General features: G+C 41.4%; 1 protein-coding gene across 1 annotated transcript in view; it reads left to right on the forward strand.

Annotated features, from left to right (window-relative positions):
• The first annotated feature begins 7,950 nt into the window (after nt 1–7,950).
• Nucleotides 7,951–18,798, forward strand: part of Cfap97 (cilia and flagella associated protein 97) — a 34,092-nt gene continuing 23,244 nt past the window's right edge. Inside the window, exons 1-2 of the mRNA XM_055593603.1 lie at nt 7,951–8,083; nt 16,457–17,553. Of these exons, the coding sequence (XP_055449578.1) occupies nt 16,473–17,553 (1,081 nt within the window). The 5' untranslated portion in view covers nt 7,951–8,083; nt 16,457–16,472. The remainder of the gene's footprint in view (nt 8,084–16,456; nt 17,554–18,798) is intronic.

Consider the following 18,798-nt stretch of genomic DNA (forward strand, 5'->3'; position numbering starts at 1 on the left):
CCGCCGCCGCCGCTCGCGAGGCGAGGGCAGCCCGCGCTCATGCCCCCGCCGGCGGCCCTGCGCGGGAACCGCTCCGGAAGACGCCGCCGCGCCCCCTCGGTGCCGCCACCCCGCGCCGGGCCCGTAGCTGCCCGCCGACCGGGCGCGCCCAGGGAAGCGGGGCCGCGAGGGGACTGGAGCCCCACGGGCTTGAGACGCGCGGGGGCGGGGGCGGGGGCTGCGGCTGAGTGACAGTGGGGCGGGGCCGCCCCGCCCACCCGGAGGCGGGGGCGGCCGGAAGGGGGCGCGACCAATCGCGGCGGCCCCCGCTACTTCCCGCGCCCCACCCCTGCCCCCGGGGACGCCGTCTGCTCGTGGAAAATTTTGCTGCAGGTGTCAGAGGCGCACTGCTCTGCTCAGGTGGCTCCTTCGCTCTCGCCCTCCGCTCCTCGCCTTGCCTGCAGCCTCGTGCCAGACGCCGGCCTCGTCCTCTAGCTCCCCGAGTGGCCCCCAACCTTTCCCCGATCCGCACTTCTACTGGTTCCTTCCTTACAACCGACCCTACCGCCCAGGAGTAGGGGCCAAGGCGAAACAAGAGGACTGAGGGAAGCCTGTGGTTCCCACTCCCTTATGGAAAGGCTCCCAGAGTGTCCGCCTGGTGCCAGGGAGTGTACGCAGCTGCCACAATCAGTTTGGCTCCGGTTTTGTGTTTTTGTTGCCAGCAACTACTCGGTAAAAAAAAAAAAGCTGTTACCCACGCAAAAGAAACTGGCTCAAATAATTTTGAGGGAACTTATTTTCCTCTTCTGTCTTGGTCGGTAGTACACAGACGATGTTTGCTGAGAAGATGTTCAGTTGCCGCTCAATACTATTATAGAGCTGCCAGCGCTGATAAAGGGCGTTGACTCTATTAGAGGGATGACTGAACTAGAGGATTGCTGACGAGACTGGGAGGGAAGATGGTGGATGGAAAGCAAATAAACGATGAAAAAAGAAAAGGTGGAAGCTTGAGAAATAACGAGCCTAGGACCTCTCCCCATGACACTGTAACGAAGAATTCCAAAATTCTTAACTTGTACTGTTTTGTTTTATGACAGGGTCTCTCTATGTAATCCTGGCTGTCCTGGCACTCACTGTGTAGTCGTGGCTGGCCTCGAACCCACTGGGATCTGCCTGCTTCTGCTTTCAAAGTGCTGGGATTAAAGGTGTGCGGCCTAACTCAATGATTTCATCATCTCATGGTTACAAAGGAGAAAACACTGGGTTTAATAAATCCGAGAGTCCAAAACCAGTGTGCCATGCTATAAAGCGTCCAGTTTTGTTACTCTGGGAGAACAGAAGCACCTCCATTGCAGTGGCACGGACTAAGTGAGTATAATCAGTAAAGGGGACACTGGTCTCCTGTTTACTGCAAGCCAACTCTGTAACTCAAGACCAGAAGCCTGCAGTCATATATGGTTCCCAAGAGCAATCCAGGACTGGAGCTATGTAAACCCACTGTCAGAAAACTGCCTCAAAGCACATACTCTCTTACCTAGGTAAGCACTGATACTTCACACTTACTTCACAAGTCGAGTTAAGCCTCTACTCTGTGCATGGTTGGAGGATCCCTGAAGTAAGGCAAGACAAAGGGAATGGCTGACATTAGAAGGCCGTGGAGAAAACGAGGCACTGAATCAGATTTTTAAATTGGAGTTGAAATGTCCCTTTTGTGTAGTCACTGTTGAGTCCTAACAGTTCTTTTGGAAAGGTTTCATATATATAAATATATGAATATATATATATAATGTATTTTATATATATTATATTTTTATATTTTATGTGTTTGTGTGTTTTTGGATCTGAGTGTAGGAATGTACACTGTTTTTGTGCCCACTGAGGCCATTGTTCAGAGGAGAGCATCAGGTCACCTGGAACTTGAGCCACACAAAGTAGGTGGTAGGGACCAAACCTGGGTCTTCTGGAAGAGGCACAAGTACTCTAAACTGCTGAGCCACCTCTTCAACCTCAAATCCTATCAGTTTTATGGGTTTAGAAAGCAAATTAAGAAGTAATGTCTTATCTAAAGATTTTTATTGCTAGTGCATTCTGACAGGCTATAATCAAATGCACCATAAGGCCATGCTCATCATTTGTAGAAATCTAAAATAGGAATGGATTCTGGCTGAGCTCCCATGGGTAAATGAAGATAAGGAGGAAATGACCATGTTTAAATGGCAGACAAACCAGGTGGACACCACTGATCTTTGTCTAAAAACATTAGCAATATTTACAGGACGAAACTCTGAATAAAATGTTAGAACATATGTAAATTACGGTGAGTGGAGTTCCACATTAGTAAGCAAAAATATTCATATTGAGAACTTATGCAAAGTCAGAGAGTGAGAGAGATTTTGGAACACTAAGACGTAAGTAGGATGTCACCATCAAATCCCTCCCTTCAGAGCTAAGGGAACCCCTTCCAAGAAAGAGGCAGAAAGAGCAGAGGGGATGGAGGACACCAAGAAAACAAGGCCCTCTAAACCAACATGAGCAAAGCTCATATGAACACACAGAGACTGCGCAGCATGCACAGGGCCTGCATGGATCTGCAGCAGGTCTTCTGCGTATATAATATGGCTTCCAGTTTACTGTTTTTATGAGACTTCTGAATGGACAAATGAGTGGATCTTCGATTCTTGTGCCTTCTCTCAGGTTCTTTTCCTTTTGATGTTTGATGTTTTGCCTTATCCAACTTCAATGTGATTTTTTTATCTTATTATATCTTATTTTATTGTATTTTATTATTATCTCTTAGAAGCCTATTTTTTTCTAATGAGACTGGAAGGAAATGGATCTGCATGGGAGGGGAGATGGGCAGGAACTGGGAGGAGTGATCAAGATAAATTAGAAAAAAAAATCTAGTTTTGTATAAGAGGGGAAAAAAAGAAAACTTATCCAAAGCAGTTAATCTTTAAAAAGAAACATTTTAATTACTGAAAGCTAAATCAGTTTATACCAGGACAAATAACTATCATAGGTGCATCACAAAACCGGACACATTTCCAGCTGACTTGAAATTCAGAGAATATGGTGTCAGTTGTCTTTGCATAATGAACTACCTCTAAATAGATCTATTTACTCCATTGGTGGGTCAGACATGTGGGGTCGTCTACAGGTTCTGCTCTTCTAGCCTGGAACACTAGTGGAAGGGCGAGCCAGCTGGCACACAGCCTAGGAGACACTACATTCTTACCCTCCAAGGAGCTTGGGCCTCTTCACATGGCAGTGTAAGGGATGCAAATTTATATGCCTTTTTTTTTTTTTTTAAAGCTTTTGCTGTGTTATAGTTGCCTCCAAGGAGCAGTGTGCATTTGCTTGTATGGTGGTTGGGGAAGAGTTCAGGGATTTTGCTTCAATGTTTATGTTTGTGTTCAGCGTGTCTGTTGGGTGCCCTAAGTAGCTAGAAGACATTGGATCTCATGGAGCTAGAGATACAAGCCATTGTAAACCACCAGATGTGGGTTCTGGAAAGTGAATTTAGGTCTTCTGGAAGAGTGACAAATGCTCTTACCACTGGGCCATACCACCACCACCACCCCATGCCCTACAAGATGGGTGTTTAATAGTAAGTATAACTCGTTTGTTTAGTCTTTTAATGACCTACCATAATTTGGCAGAATAAACACATCAATCAGTTTTTGGTGGATCATAAGGCTGATCACCCAGATCAGTAGAATGTAGTGATGTTACTAAAAATATATTACAGTTCCCATTTCTGACCCTGGTGATCTATAATCCTTATAATCTGCCCCTTCCTACTGAGTGGGGACTACATCAAAGGATACAGAAAACTGATATTTTTGTTTGCTAGTTATGAAATTGATAATATAGTTCCTAGCCATATAATTTAATTTCAATTTATATACTAATATTATAAAACCTACAAGAAAAATTGTAAACTCAGCTGGACTTTGATATCTAATATTAGTGACTGGCAAATTATTAAAACTGATGTCTCATGACCCCAAAATGCATATAGGTTAGTTAAGCTTTTTGAATGCTAAGTGCTAATTCACTGTATTTGTTGGGGGCAGAGAAAAATTGATCACTATGGTCTGAATGTTTAAGTCTCCCTCCGAATACCTATGTTGAAGCCTAATTACCAGTGATTGGCTCTTAGAAGATATGACTGCAGCAGGAAAGTAGTAATGGCATTGGCAGAGCCTGTATGGGCAATGTTAGCACTTCTTAAAAGGGGCAGGAAGGCTAGAGATGGCTCATTAGTTAGGATTTCTGGCTGCTCTTCCAGAGGACTAGAGTTGATTCCCAGTATCCATAGATTAGCTGCTCTTCCAGAGCACCAGGATGAGCTTTTCATTACCCACATAGCAGCTCACAGCCACCTGTAACTCCAGTCCCAGGGTTTCCAACACCTGCCTTTCTTGGGAACTGCACCCAGGCAAAACACCCATACACATAAAATAAAAATAAAGGTAAAAAAGGAAATTTAGGGGACTATGAGCCAGGTGTGGTGGGGCAAACCTGTAATCCTAAAATTAGGAGAGTAGGAAGATCATTTCAAGGTTATTCTCAGCTACACGGTGAGTCTGAAGACAGCCCAAGCTCCATGAGACCCTGTCTCAAGGGAGGAGAGAAGAGTCTTCACACCCAGAGAGAGAACACAGCAGAGGAGCTGTCTCTGGACCAGGCATCAAAGTGCTCACTGGAACCCTTAAATGCTGGAACGTGACCTCCGACTTCCCTTCCTCCAACTCTGTGAGAGAGAAGCTACTCACTCTATAGTATTTGTTTTAAAAAGCCTTAAGGACAAATACCAATGATGAGCCAAGACTTAAAAATCTGTCTCCAAGAGAATCATTAAAAGTCAATTGCTTTTATTGTAAAATACACAAAACAGAAAATTCACCATCCTAACCATTTTCACAGTGTAGTACTAAGTACATTCAATGTGTAACTATCACTACTACCCATGTCCAGAACTTTTTCTATCAGCCCATGTGTATAGAAACTCTGCCATCACACAACTTGCCATTCCCTCCTCCCCACTACTCCTTCACATTCAATTCTGTTTTGTTTCCATTAAATTGACTATTCTAAGCCTTTTAGAAATGGGATCATGTATTTGTCTTTTCCTACTAAGCATTTAGCATAATATCTTTAAATTTCATGTTATAGCATGTATTTTTTTTTTTTTTTGGCTGGATAATAGTCCACTGTGTATATGCAAGTGCCTGTATAACATTTTATCTGTTAATAGACTCTTCGGTTGTTTCTATATTTTGAGTCCTGTGAATAAAAATGTTATGAATCTGGATATACAAATATCTGAGATGCTGGTTTTAATTCTTTTGGATATATATCCTAAAATGGATTCATATAATTCTGGTTCATATAATTCTATTTAATATTTTCAAGGAAATACCATAGAATTTTCTGTCCTGCTGTTTTACATGTCAACTGTACAAAAGGTTTCCAATTTCTTTGAGTCTTTGTCATCTTGTTTTCTTAGTTTGTTGCAAGAGGTATTTTTAAAATAATAACTGTCCTAGTGGGGCTAAACTGTACCTCATTGTTTTATTTATTTTGTATGTCTGATGTGTAGGTACAGGTATATCATAGCAAAGTTATGGAGATTATAGGGCAACTCTGAGGAGCTGGTTCTTTCCTTCTGTGGAGTCTGGGAATCCAGGTTGTCAGGTTTGCTTTGGAATTATTTTTACCAGCAGAGCCAGCTCTCTAGCCCTAGGATGTTTTATTGTGTTCTGTGATCTAATTTTGGTCATCTGGCAAGCACATTTATCCACCAGACCTGGCCGTCTCAGAAACATTCACTAATTTTGACTTGCATTTCCTTAATGCCTGTCTTAGCTATTTCTTTATTGCTGTGACATAACACCATGATCAAGGCAACTTATAATAAAGCATTTAATTGGGTTTCCGGCTTCAGAAGGTTGGAGTCCATGATGGCAGAGCAAAGGTATGCTGGCAAGAACAGAGAGCTCCCTTCTTGACCCAAGAGTCAGAGAGGCACACTGGAAAAGAGCACAAATCTTTTAAGACCTCAAAGCTCACCCCTACTGACACACTCCCAACAAGGTCTCACCTCCTAATCCTTCCCAAACAGTTTCAGCAACTAGGAACTATGTATTTAAATACATGAGCTTATAGAGGCCATTTTCATTCAAAGCCTCACACTAGTGAACTTCCTGTGTGCTCAGCTATTTGGATCTCCTTTGTAGAAATGTCTACTCAAACACTTTACATCTATCCTGGAAATTGGTGCCAAAATATTTTCATTAAGTGAAATTCTTTCAGCCAACAGTGAAAAAAAAAAAAAGTCTTTGTCAAAAAAAAAAAAGTAATCAAGACCAAGAAAACATAAAATGCATTGTTCAAAATAAGAGTTCTTTCTTGAGTGTGATGGCTGTGATCGTGAGCATTCACACACATTTGATTGGAAACCCCTGGAGACTTAGTGAAGCTCAACTCTGGGTGTGTCTCTGAGGGCATTTCCAGAGACATGATGTGGGCTCTGATCTCATCAATGGAGTGATCCTTGATGGATTCACAATATGCTGGCATTATTAGCAGGTGGTGAAAGGGGGGCGGTGAGGAGGGAGGTCACTAGAGGTCCTTCTCTAGGGTTATACGTGCCCCTGGCCTCTTCCTGTAGGCCACTTTCTCCAGCTTCACATTTACATGAACTGTTTTACAGTGCCATGAAGGACTGAACCCTCTCAAAATGTGAGTCAAACACATCTTTCCCCTTTGTTTTAGCCATTTTGTCACAGCTCTGACAAAACGCTACAGTGGTGGGCCCTGGGCTATGCTGTTAAGTCTGTGCTGGCTTTCGCTGTACTTTCGTATAAGTGCTCACTGAGTACTTATCATGGCTGTAACTACACAACGTTAAAGGTATAAAACGACTTTATTTGGACTAGGGTTGAGGTCAGAAGTCTCAAATCGAGGCAGATTTGCGTTCTTTCAGGGTGGAAGCGATTCCTTGCCTCTTTTCAGCTTTCCAGAGCTGCATGCATTCCTTGGCTCACTGACTATTCCACACATCACTCGACTCTTTTGTGGAACAGCTCCTACAATTAACTCACTTCTCCCTTTTATAAGTGCCCTAGTGACTACACAATGGATTTCTGGATCATGTAAATTTACATGCATCAGCTAAGTTTCCCTTGCCATAGAAACTGACATATTTATGTGCTCTGGTGATTAGAGGATGAAGATTGGGAGTGGGGTGTCATTCCTGCCCCCACGATGTGTCCAAGAGTTCAAGAAGAAGAAATTCGGGCACTCAGCAGTCTGTAGAGATCATTTCTATATTGCTTTCATGTGCACTTCCATCATCAGTAAAAGGGCCTTTCTTCATACGTCACCTGACCCTGATGTACATTAACTTTGCTTGAACTGTATTTTTTTTTTTCCCCTTTGACAAGGGGTCTCATGGAATAGCCCTGTCTGCCCTGGAAGTCACTATGTAGACCGGGCTGGCCTTGAACACAGAAATCCCTCTCCCGAATGCTGAGATTAAAGGCACATGTCACCGCGACTGGCTTGTGTGAACAGAGGTTTGCTGAAATAAAACGCCACAAAGACAGAGCCGCCCTCTATTTTTTTTTTTTTTTTTATTATTGTCTTGTTACAGAATTACAAGAACACAGCGTTTTTGCGGGAAATCAGCCGCGATGCCTAAACCTACCGCTCCGTCGCGGGTATCCGCGCAGACCATGCCCTGGACAGCGGACCGGCCTCGGTGGTCTCCTTTCTACTTGCCTCCTAGTCTTCCAGAGGCCCCGCGGAGAAGCCGTCGCCCTTGCAGCGCCCTCCAGCCCTCGGCGACCCAGTCTTCCGAAGACACCGAAGCCAGGAACCCCGCCGGCATCCTCTTCGGAGGAAACGCCGTCCCGGCGTCGCCCCGCCTCTCCACTTCCGCTCACTCCATTTCCGGGAGCTCCGGCCAGCCGGCGCCCGGGGTAGCCTCGAGCGCCGCGGAGGGGGGCCCGCGGAGGTGGAAGTGCGCGTGCCCGAAGCGAGCGTGGACCAGCACGCCCGGCGCGGCGAGGCAGTCGGTACCTGCTACCATTCCCAGGTGAGCGGCCCCCGGGCTTCCGCATCCGGTCCGCGGCCGGCGAGCCACCCACTCCCGCGGTCGGGGTCGGTTTTCCCCGGGTCGGAGGCTGACGGAGGCGAGCACCCGGGGTGGGTACGACCGGACCTCCGGCGGAGGTCGCAGGCTGCCCTCGGCGCTCGCCAGCCGCTCCCTCGGGCGGCGTGGTAACCGTTACAAAAAAACGGTAGCCCGCCGCCACCTCCCCCCGCGCCCCACCCCCCGCGAGGACGCGAGAGGTGGCTCGGAGTCGAGGTCGGAGCCCACTCTGAGGTGCGGCCTCTGCTGCCGCGTCGTCGGGTGCTTGAGCCCGAACCCACGGCCCCGAGGAGCTGTCTTTTGAGTGCTACGTCCCAGAGCCTGGAGAGGGTACTGACTGGGGTCGTGGACGAAGCCCCACATCCGTGGAAAACAGGTGTTCAGCTTGGGCCGAGATTTTTGTATGCCCAGTTTGGAGCCCCATAATACACATCGGCAGATAAGGAGTATCACAAATGTACAAGATGACGTTTTTAATTCCAGGGTATTTGTGTGTTCTTTCTGGTGTGTTGTGAAAGCACCGTTATTTCTACGGCTTTGCCTGTTTGAGCAAACGTCAGCGTCCAAGTGACTTCCAGGTTGTTTGACAACAATTATTCAGGTCTCAGGAACTCTCCTGATACGTTGTAAGAGAATCCTGACTATCCTATAAAACCCATCATTTTTCTTACTTAAATTCCTACGTAAATTGAATGACAGCAACCTTGATGCAAATTTTAGCAAAAGAACTGCTAATGGGTGAGATTGTCAGATAAGTTTTCCTGGAAATTAAGTTAAATCACCTGTTTAAGTGTTCACAGCCTCCCTCATCCGTCAGAAATTCTGACTATAAACACCTCAAAAATGTCAACATCCACTAGGCAGTGGGCCAACTCTCATGAGAGAAAAGAAAAATTACCAAAGCCTGATGTTTTTGTTCTGTTTGCATAGGAAGCAAAGAGCAAGAACCTGGGCTGAGGCTTAAGCCTCTAGCCTCCTTTGTGGGATAAACATTTTCTTTAAATGTTTACCTAATTTTTGTAGGTCTTTTTTTTTAGACACTGGGGATGTAAAGGTGAACAAGACATCAGGAGCTCCCAGTCTGCTAAGAATGGCCACACCTCCTTCTCATCCCATCCCCTCCTCTCTCCATTTTTTCAGAGACCGTTGGTCTCTAGAGAGAGAGCTTGCGTGATCCTCTCAATTCAGTTTCACTTGTAGCTGCCATTATAAGGACACACCAACTCTAGCCAGCTTGGAGAGGAGAATACTGTAGGCTAAGTTTTAGACAAACCTTCTCTTCTCTTCTGGTTCTGCTGTTGGACCCTGGAAATTAAGTAGACAAGACAGCATCTGTGTAGAGGGCCAGAGGACAATTTCAGGTATCCTTCATCATCTCTTTTGGGAAGTGGCCTGGAACTCACCAAGTAGACTGGCTAGTCCTGCAGAGTCCTAAAGATCCACCACCTCAGCACCAGCTTTACAAACATGTGCCTGCCCTCTCCCACTCCCAGGTGGATTGAGTTTAGGTCCTCAGGCTTGCAAGCACTTCGCTGTTTCTCTGTCTCAAGTTTAAGCTTTTTTTTAATCTCAACGAACCTATTCGTGAGTATAATTAAACATGCACTTGAGTGAGATGTCACACATGTCTGTCAGTACTGAGTCTGAGCAAACCATCATTAGGAACTTCTGGTACGACAATTGCTTTTTCTCCTTAATAAGTTTCACTAGATTTGTGTGTGCTTATGCATATTCACTAGTACTTGTGGAGGTCAGGGGAAAACCTGGAAGAGATAGCTCTCTTCTTCCACCATGTGGCCCAAGGATCACACTCAGGTTGGCAGGTTTGGTGGCAAGCCCCATCACCTGAGGAGCCATCTCACTGGTCCTAAAATTACTTTTTGTTTATGGTTAAGGTATGTTTATTTCTTTAGATCCCATAACATATCTCATAATTTTGTGGGTTTTGTCCAGTCTGAGATTCTTCAATTTCAAGAAAGTTACCTTCCTTTAAGGCGATTACAATGTCGTCTCAGGTTTGTTTAGTGTAGCTGATATCTGTTTGGAAAGCACTTATCCTAGATACTGCTTATAATGCTTGAAAGTCCAGTACCATTCAATTTAAATTTCCACTCAATTCTCTTCTTATATTACCATTTGGTAACAGCTTCTCATCTCCATAGACAAGTGACATTTCAGGGATTTTTTTTAAAGATTTATTTATTATTTATATAGCATTCTGCCTGCACACCAGATCTCACTATAGAAGGTTATGAGTCACCATGTGGTTGCTGGGATCAAACTCAGGACCTTTGGAAGAACTGTGAGTGTTCTTAACCTCTGAGCCATCTCTCCAGCCTGACAAGCGACATTTCAAACTCATGAATAAGAAATATGTTTAAAAAAAGAAGAAATATGTTTTATATTAAGGCCCACTGTGCAGAATATACATATAAGTGATAGAAATAAATGTCCTGAAGCATTACTTAAAATGTGTCATGCACTCCTGACTTTTATACTACTGTGCTGTACTTTAATGGTTAGCAAGGCCTACTGAATTATCTTGTTTTGACGTGATTTACTATAATGCTTTAGGTTGTGCTTTGAAACTGTTCTTTGGAAATTGGATGAAACATAGAAACCATTGTAATTGCAAAGTTATTAATTAAAAGTGACAGAGGGGCATAAAACAACCAGCTATTTCAGGCCTTTATCTGTTGTTTTCAAAGGTAAATTATCTTACAAAAAAAAACAAACAAACATAAATTTGAGGAGGAAGAGCTAGTAATTGAGTTAAAAGGTATCAACCATTCGAGTGGATATTTTGATTTTTTTTTTTTTTCTTTTTTAATGTTAGTGGCTGGAATGATACCAGTAATATTCTGGGGACAGGCTCCTGCCCAAGCTGGAATTTCCTCAGTCTCATTCCTTTTCCTCATATATTTGTACTCGTAGATTTTTAGTGTACGCCCTTCCAACCCATCCGCCATGACTTTTATATATATATATATATATATATATATATATATATATATATATATATATATATGTGCCCACTGAAGGCTACAGCGTTGTTTTGTGTTACTGTTGCTCATTTAGTTCTGCTTTTCTATCCAACATTATTTTTATAGATCTCAATTTCTCCTTTTTATGTGCTAGTAATGACATTTTACTTGTCCATTTCCTCTTAGGCAGTAGAGGATGTTTGCAACTTGTTGCTGACCCAGAGCTTGGTGTGTGCATTCTTATACACGACCCTGGATCGCACAGCCAGGAAACAGAAAGCCAAGCTTTATGCCTTGGTTCGCCTGGCTTGGTTTTCCCTTTTTTCATACACTAGGCGTGTTCCCACTTATTTTATGTATGTCGTAGTCATCATAGCAGTGGGAAATGTTGAAGTCTCTGCTAGCAAGTCAGCTTTTAAGTTGTCTCCCCTCAGCTTTTTATTTAAATATGTTCATGTTATTCTTGATCCACTACAGGTAACTGTATATGTTTTTTCATTCATATATATATAACTATATCAGGACTACAAACTTTTCAAGTAGATTACATAGAAAATATTTTGCTCTATGGTCCCGAGTCTGTTGAGTCTCTCAGTAGTAATATGAAAACTGCCTGAGGCAATATCTAAATCCATGAATAGAGCTGTGTTCCAGTAAAACTTTATCTACATACATATAGCACGCCAGATGGGGCCCTGAATAATAGTTTGCTGGCCTGTGATCTAAATATTTTAGAGAAATAATTTTACTCTGTGCAGCTTTTGTCTATTATAAGTAATTCTGTGACTACCTTCATTTCTATCTTTTATGTTTTTGTTCTTATAAATGTCTGCTGATTAAGTTGTGATTCACAGAGTCTACGGCTCTTGTATGTCTCTGAAAACAAGTTGTCAGGTGTCTTTTAAAAGACATTTCAGGGGCTGGAGATACGGCTCAGTGGTTAATAGTCTAAACTGCTCTTGCAGAAGCCCCAAGTTGGGTTCCCATCACACACTGTGGTGCCTGTTATCTCACAACAACCTATGACTCTAGCTCTAGGCGGCCTGACACATTCTGCTGGACTTTACAGGCACCACACTCAGGTGCACGTGCACACACGTGCACACACGCGCGCGCACACACACACACACACACACACACACACACATACACACTGGATTTCACAGGCACCACACAAAGGTGTTCTTTCTCTCTCTCTTTCTCTCTTTCTCTTTCCATGCTTCTGCTGTTTGTATCACTGGTACGAATGCCTTATTCAGAAATTTTAGAAGATAACTCTACCTCAGATCATAAATATCATATTTGTAGTAAAGAAAACATTAAACTCTAAATTGAACTTAAATATCAAGTCTTTGAAATTTAAAATATTTGCTGGGACTTCACCTGACTTCTACTGCAAGAACTTACTATTCATAAAGTTAGCTTTGAAGCAACAGTACATGTTTCTGTGAATGGAAAATCTGTGAATGGAAAAGTCTGCTTTCCATTGCCCTAGAGTCTATGCTTCCTTTGTTAGCTATCCTGGTCTTTGAATAAGAGTAATAAAAAGTATCCTCTTTTAGAAGGACAGTATGAGTGCTGCAGAGTCCCAATGAAAGATATATTCAAAAAAGATAACATATCTTTAAAAGGTATATAATCTACACTTGCTGTTAGTTGTTTTCATAAGGAATAAAAAGTATTCATAGTATTATCTTTTTAAAAATCATTTTAGCTTTATAAATTATTTGAGAGAATGAACTTTGATATCTATACAGATAAATGTGACAGCTAAAACTGAGGGGATTCCATCTTTTTTGTTTGTTTGCTAGAAATCAAGATCTCTACCTGTAAATTATACTCCCAGTCCCACTGTGACAGGTTGAATTTGAATTTGTAAAGAAGGTTTTAATATATGCTAACATTTTGAAACTAATATCTTGAATGTTAATAGAGATATAACTGCTATATGCCATAATGCTTCTCCATGATGTGTACTGTTTGATCTAGGTTTGTGCTAAATTTTTAACTAATTTGTACTTTAACTGATGTTTACTTAGCTTGTAAAATATTAAATTTCCTGGTCATTATATATGACATTTGCAAACCTGGTTTTAAATTATACTTCATAGTTAAGTATTTCCAATACCTAACAAGTTACACCTATAAGTGTAGCAAGGACATCATCCAGAACACTTAAACATTGTTTATAAACTTAAAGGTTTAATCAGTCTAATTCCCTTAAGCATTTAAAGATAGGTTACAGTCCACATTTTACAAGTCTAAAGACAGGAAGTGTAGCTCAGTGTTAGCTTAGCTAGCATGCCCAAGACCTTGAGTTTAATCCTCAACACTGCATACTGCAAATAAGTAAATGAATTTATGTCTAGCAGGGTATGGTAGTGCATGCCTTTAATCCGAGCTTCCTGAGGCTAAGACAGTTCAGTCTCTTGAGTTTGAGGCCAGCCTGGTCCACATAGCAAGTTCCAGCTAGCTAAAGCTATGTAGTGAGACCATGTTTCAACAAAGCAAAAAATAAAATTTATTTCTAATATGTAAGAAGGCTTCAAAACCTTAAAGACAGAAAAGGTTACTCTGGTGATAAAATGTGTGAATACATAATTTTTACATTGTTAATGATAAAAGTTGTATTACTCTTAAATTATATCCATACCTTTCATGTCTTCTTTTGGGTTATAGGGACACTTTAAGAGGAAATAAAAGTTTATTCAGTGTGTCCTGGCCTCTGTAGGATACACATTATGTAAATTTATAGTGCCCACTTTACTCTGCTGGAATTAAATACAGTAAGCACATTCTTGCTTGGTTGGCTGCTTATTAACGATGGAAATGGTTGTACGTCTGTTCCTCAACATAACATATGTCCCTTTTGATTCAAGGGACTTGGTGGCCTTAAGAGCTCCTGCAGAATTTTTCACTTATATATTATTTGTTTTTTAATTTGTACAGTACCATCCCTTTTTAACTTTGACATGGTTAATCTTGGTTATCAATTTGATCGGGTTGATAAGTACCTAGATCAGTAAGAAACACCTCAGTGTAATTGTGAGGGCATTTCTGGAGATGATAAAGAGGGAACTCATGAATGTAGGTGGCAGCATCCTACTGGCTTAAAGCAACCCTCTTTACCAATGGAATGCAAAAGGGGAGAGCCTACCCTTGCAGCCATTCTCTTTGCTTTATCTCCACCATGGAATGTGCAGCTCTGTTTCACAATCCTGCCTTCCGTGATGGGCCATGTGCCAAAATAATTCATAAACTTCCCTTAAGCTATCCTATGTTAGGTAGTTTTACAAGAGCAAACTTGTTCCACTGCACTACTACAGGCCTATTTGATTATTAAGCTGGCATGTGATATTAAGAGGCTGTGATAAGACGCTTGGTTTTCTTTGCTTCTCGCAATAACATTGGCTGCCTTTTATGAATTCTGATTGTTTTGTTGTTGTTTATTTTTCACAGCTGGGTACTTAGCCTGAAGGCATGCCTGTGCACCCTGTGTTTGCCTACTGCCTGTGGAGGCCAAAAAATTTGGATCTATCTGGAGCTAGAGTTACATGATGGTTGTGAAATATCTTGTGGGTGATGGAAAGAAACCTGGCTCCTCTGAAAGAGCAGTAAGGGCTCTTACCCATTGAGCCATCTCTCCAGCTCCTCCCTTCTTTTTTGTTTGTTTTGTTTTTTGGTGTTTTTTGGTTTTGTTTTTGTTTTTTGGTGGTATTGTTTTGTTTTGGTTTTTTGTTTGGTTGATTTTTTTTTTTTTTTTTTTCTAGGCAGGGTTTCCTCTGTGTGTAGCCCTGCCTGGCTGGAACTTGTTTTGTAGACCCAGGCTAGCCTTGAACTCACAGAAATCTGCCTGCTTCTGCTTTCTAAGTGCTGGGATCAAAGGCATGTGCCACACACATCTTGGTTTTTGCTTTTAATGGAGAGTAGGATTAGAAACTAAAGCTTGAGGTTGGACATGGTAACACATGCCTGGCCTATGAGTTCAAGGCCAGCCTGGTCTACAAATTGAGTCCAGGACAACCAAGGATACACAGACAAATCCTGTCTCAAAGAAAAAAAAGAAGGAAACTCAAGATTATCAATAATAATGTGGTACTGCTTCTAAGTTACTATGATAATAGATGTAATGAAATACTTTTAAAGTATAGTTATAGTAATATTTTCAGTTTAGTTCTAATTGTGTATACTATTAAGATATTTTACATGAACTTTTAGAATCATTATATATGTGCATAAACCTATATGTTAAGTAATTTAAGGTCTATAACAAAACAGTGTCCCTACTCCATACCAGAAATAACTCTCTAGAAGTTAAATTCATTTCTTCTAATGTTGAATTTTATGTGTCTAATTTTTTTTTATTTTAGACAAATGGTGGCCAACTGTAAGATGTCATATATTAGACTCTTTTTAATGCAGTGAGCCATGTATACTTTTCTGCAGTAGTATTTCCTGTGTTATGTCATAGCTTGTGATTAAATATTCAGAAATTTATTTGGAAGCTACTTGGTCAGCCTGTTTATGTGTCTTGGGGTTTCTGTTGCTTACAGAGAAAGGATGGAGGAGATTTTTATAGGAGTCACAGCTCTCTGTGTGCTTCTTCCTCAGTATATGCAGTAGAATAGGATGGTTAACAGGTAGTAAAATGCCGACACTCACTGGTTTTATTACATTATTACCACCAGAATAATTGGTGACTGAACTGGCTAACCTTGAAAAGTTTTCATATCAACTGTGATAATTAACCTCGATTACCAAGCTGATAAGCTTGAGAGATACCTAGGAGCAATGAAGAAAACCTACCTGAGTGAGTCTGAGATTTCCAAGGACAGTTAAACCAGGGCTTTAATATAACATTGGAGTCATTGGATTAGTGGTAGAAGTTAGAGGATGGAGCCTGACAAGAAGATGACCGACTGGGGTGTCACTGAAGGACCGATCTTATACCTTTGCTCTGCTTCTTATCTGTCGTGATAAGCAGCTTTGTTCATCCAGCCACACCCTTCTGACCATGGGGAATCAAATGATGGGCTAAAGTAAATTGACTAAAGGCCAATTGTCTTTTCTTCTTTTAAAGTCTAATTGTACTGTACAGAAGTGATACTTCCTTTGGGTTTGGGTATTGCTATGTGTGATGCCTGCCCTGATGAACTGTTGTTTCTTGTGAACTCTGAGACTATTGGTATAACTCCATCATGACTTCACAACCTGGTTTCACTTCTTAATAGTTCTTTTTTTTTCCTACCAACATTTCTCATTATGAGAAAATAAAAATGAAAAGTATTTAGAAATTACTCCAGTCTGATGGTTGCACTTTTCTCCTTTTCAGATATACTTTTGCCATCATGGATCGATTTGGAGATGTATCGGAAGGTGAAGTGGACCATTCTTTCTTTGACAGTGATTTTGAAGATGCAAACAAATGTGAAAGTAATTCAGTTTTTGACAAGCAAAATGATGACCTTAAGGAAAGGATAGATAAGGACACCAGAAATGTAAACTTGAAATTTGGAATACAAAATGATGACCCTAAAGAGAGAATAGATAATGACACAGAAAATGTGAACCTGAAACTTAGAATACAAACAAAGGAAAATTACCTTATTCAGAAAGGAAATGAAAGAAAAGCAAAAATTTCCTCAATGGAGCAACATGTAGAAAATGATCATACACAAACAAGAAATTCCTCATTGTTGACCACGTCTTCAAGATCAAAAAAGTCATGTGATGCTACAAAAGGACATAAATTACACTTGCCCGTTCCAAATAGAATTCCCAAAATAGTAAAAGGTGAGGATGATTACTACACAGACGGAGAGGAAAGCAGCGATGATGGAAAAAAATATCATGTGAAGTCCAAGTCAGCCAAGCCCGCTACTAACTTAAAAAAAAGTAAAAAATATTCCAAAGTCAATTCCTCCTCTTCTTTGTCTTCCTCATCGTCAAGATCAAGTTCAGACTGCTCAGACACAGGATCTGACATCCAAAAGTCTGAATCATGCCCATCTCGTAAACAGGCTTCTGATGTGTCACCAAAGAAGAGATGTAAGTCAGGAAGAAAGTCAACAGGTAAACAGCCTTCCAGTACTAAACAAAAAAGTGGTGACTACAATGAGGACTACGAAGACTCTGTAACAGACGTAACTCCTCTGTCAGCTCCAGACATCAGCCCTGCCCAGTCGCTGGAGTTGGCCCCATCACATGATCAGAAAGCAAAAGTTAAAAGACAAGAAAATGTGAACCGGGATGTTTATGAGGATGTGGAGGCTTTAAAGAATGAATCAAGATCTCTGAAATCAGCCAAAAGGAAAGAGAAGCATGGGCTGAATTTTGCTCCAAAATCATCAGTGGTAGATGCAAATCTAGACCGTAAAGCCAAACAAAAAGTCTTACATGACACAATGGACCTTAATCATCTGTTGAAAGGTAATTTTTTTTGAAATCCTGTATATTGAACTGAATATTAGTAACTAAGCTTAAATGTTTTCTGATCAATGTCTTTAAAATGATAGACATTTTAATAACTTGCCAGATGTATTCCATTATACCATAGAACACTTGGAATAGCATTTGAATAATCAGATAATTGCAAAGCTAGTCAATTATGACTAGGAATTTCAAATTAAGTTTTCAATTCCCCTCAAACTGAAAGTGCCTCATTCTCTTCTAGTCAGTTCTATCTTCATTCTTAAGCTACTGGTAATTATCTGCGTTAGCTTTTACCGTTTGCCTTCAGACATGGCATTGTCCAGAGAAACTTTTCCTCTAGCTCTCAAAATCCACGGACCTTTCTAAAGTAGCATCTCCAGACTACTTGCACTTAGTTTTATTTCCCCAAATTGGCTTAGTTATAAGCCCTTCATTCCTGAACCAGTCATTGGCCAGGGGAGAGACATCTGAAACCAATTGGACTTCGGAGTGAGGGGTAGGACTTTTAAGACTTTTAAGACCCAAGATCTATTACAGAGGAATGTAGAAATAGGTGCATATTGGGCAATTAGGTTTGTTCACTATCATTCAGTAAACTTTGGTATGCATATAGATCACCCTGGGATCCCATTCAGATACATGCTCTGTTGTAGAACCCAGACAGCTAAACATTTTAACCTGGCCCAGTGCTACTTTTCAAAGGATCATAGTTCTAGACCAACAGAAATAGGAGTTTATGTATATATACTGCAAGCAAACACCTGTACATATAAAAATAAGTAAGCCTTTAAAAAAATAAATACAGCCATCTTTTTTTAACCATCTTTTTATGCATTTATTTTTATTTAATTTTGTTTGTTTGAGACAAAGTTTCTCTGTGTAGCAGCCATGGGTGTCAAGGACTTGCTTTGTAGACCAAACTGGCCTTGAACTCACAGAGATCAGCCTGCCTCTGGCTCTTGAATACTGCTGCTGTTTCTTAAACTTAGCTAGATGCTAAGAACTTATATATTTCTAATTTTTAAGTGAGAACAGCTATTACTACCCCCGACCCGCTATCCCCAATTCCTGAATACTCTCCTCAGTTACAGTTAAAATACCACAGAAAATTTCCAGTCTGAAACACAGAAGCAAACTTCAGTTTTTGTCTGTACACTAGCAAGCCCTGCTGCAAGAAACTGCTAGTAAAGTACTCTTCTGGCCTTTTGTTGTTGAGGCAGGGTCTACATAGCCCAGGTTGGC

Source organism: Psammomys obesus, unplaced genomic scaffold (genome assembly GCF_907164565.1).
Source record: "Psammomys obesus unplaced genomic scaffold, mPsaObe1.curated_primary_1811, whole genome shotgun sequence".
Classification (NCBI taxonomy): Eukaryota; Metazoa; Chordata; class Mammalia; order Rodentia; family Muridae; genus Psammomys; species Psammomys obesus.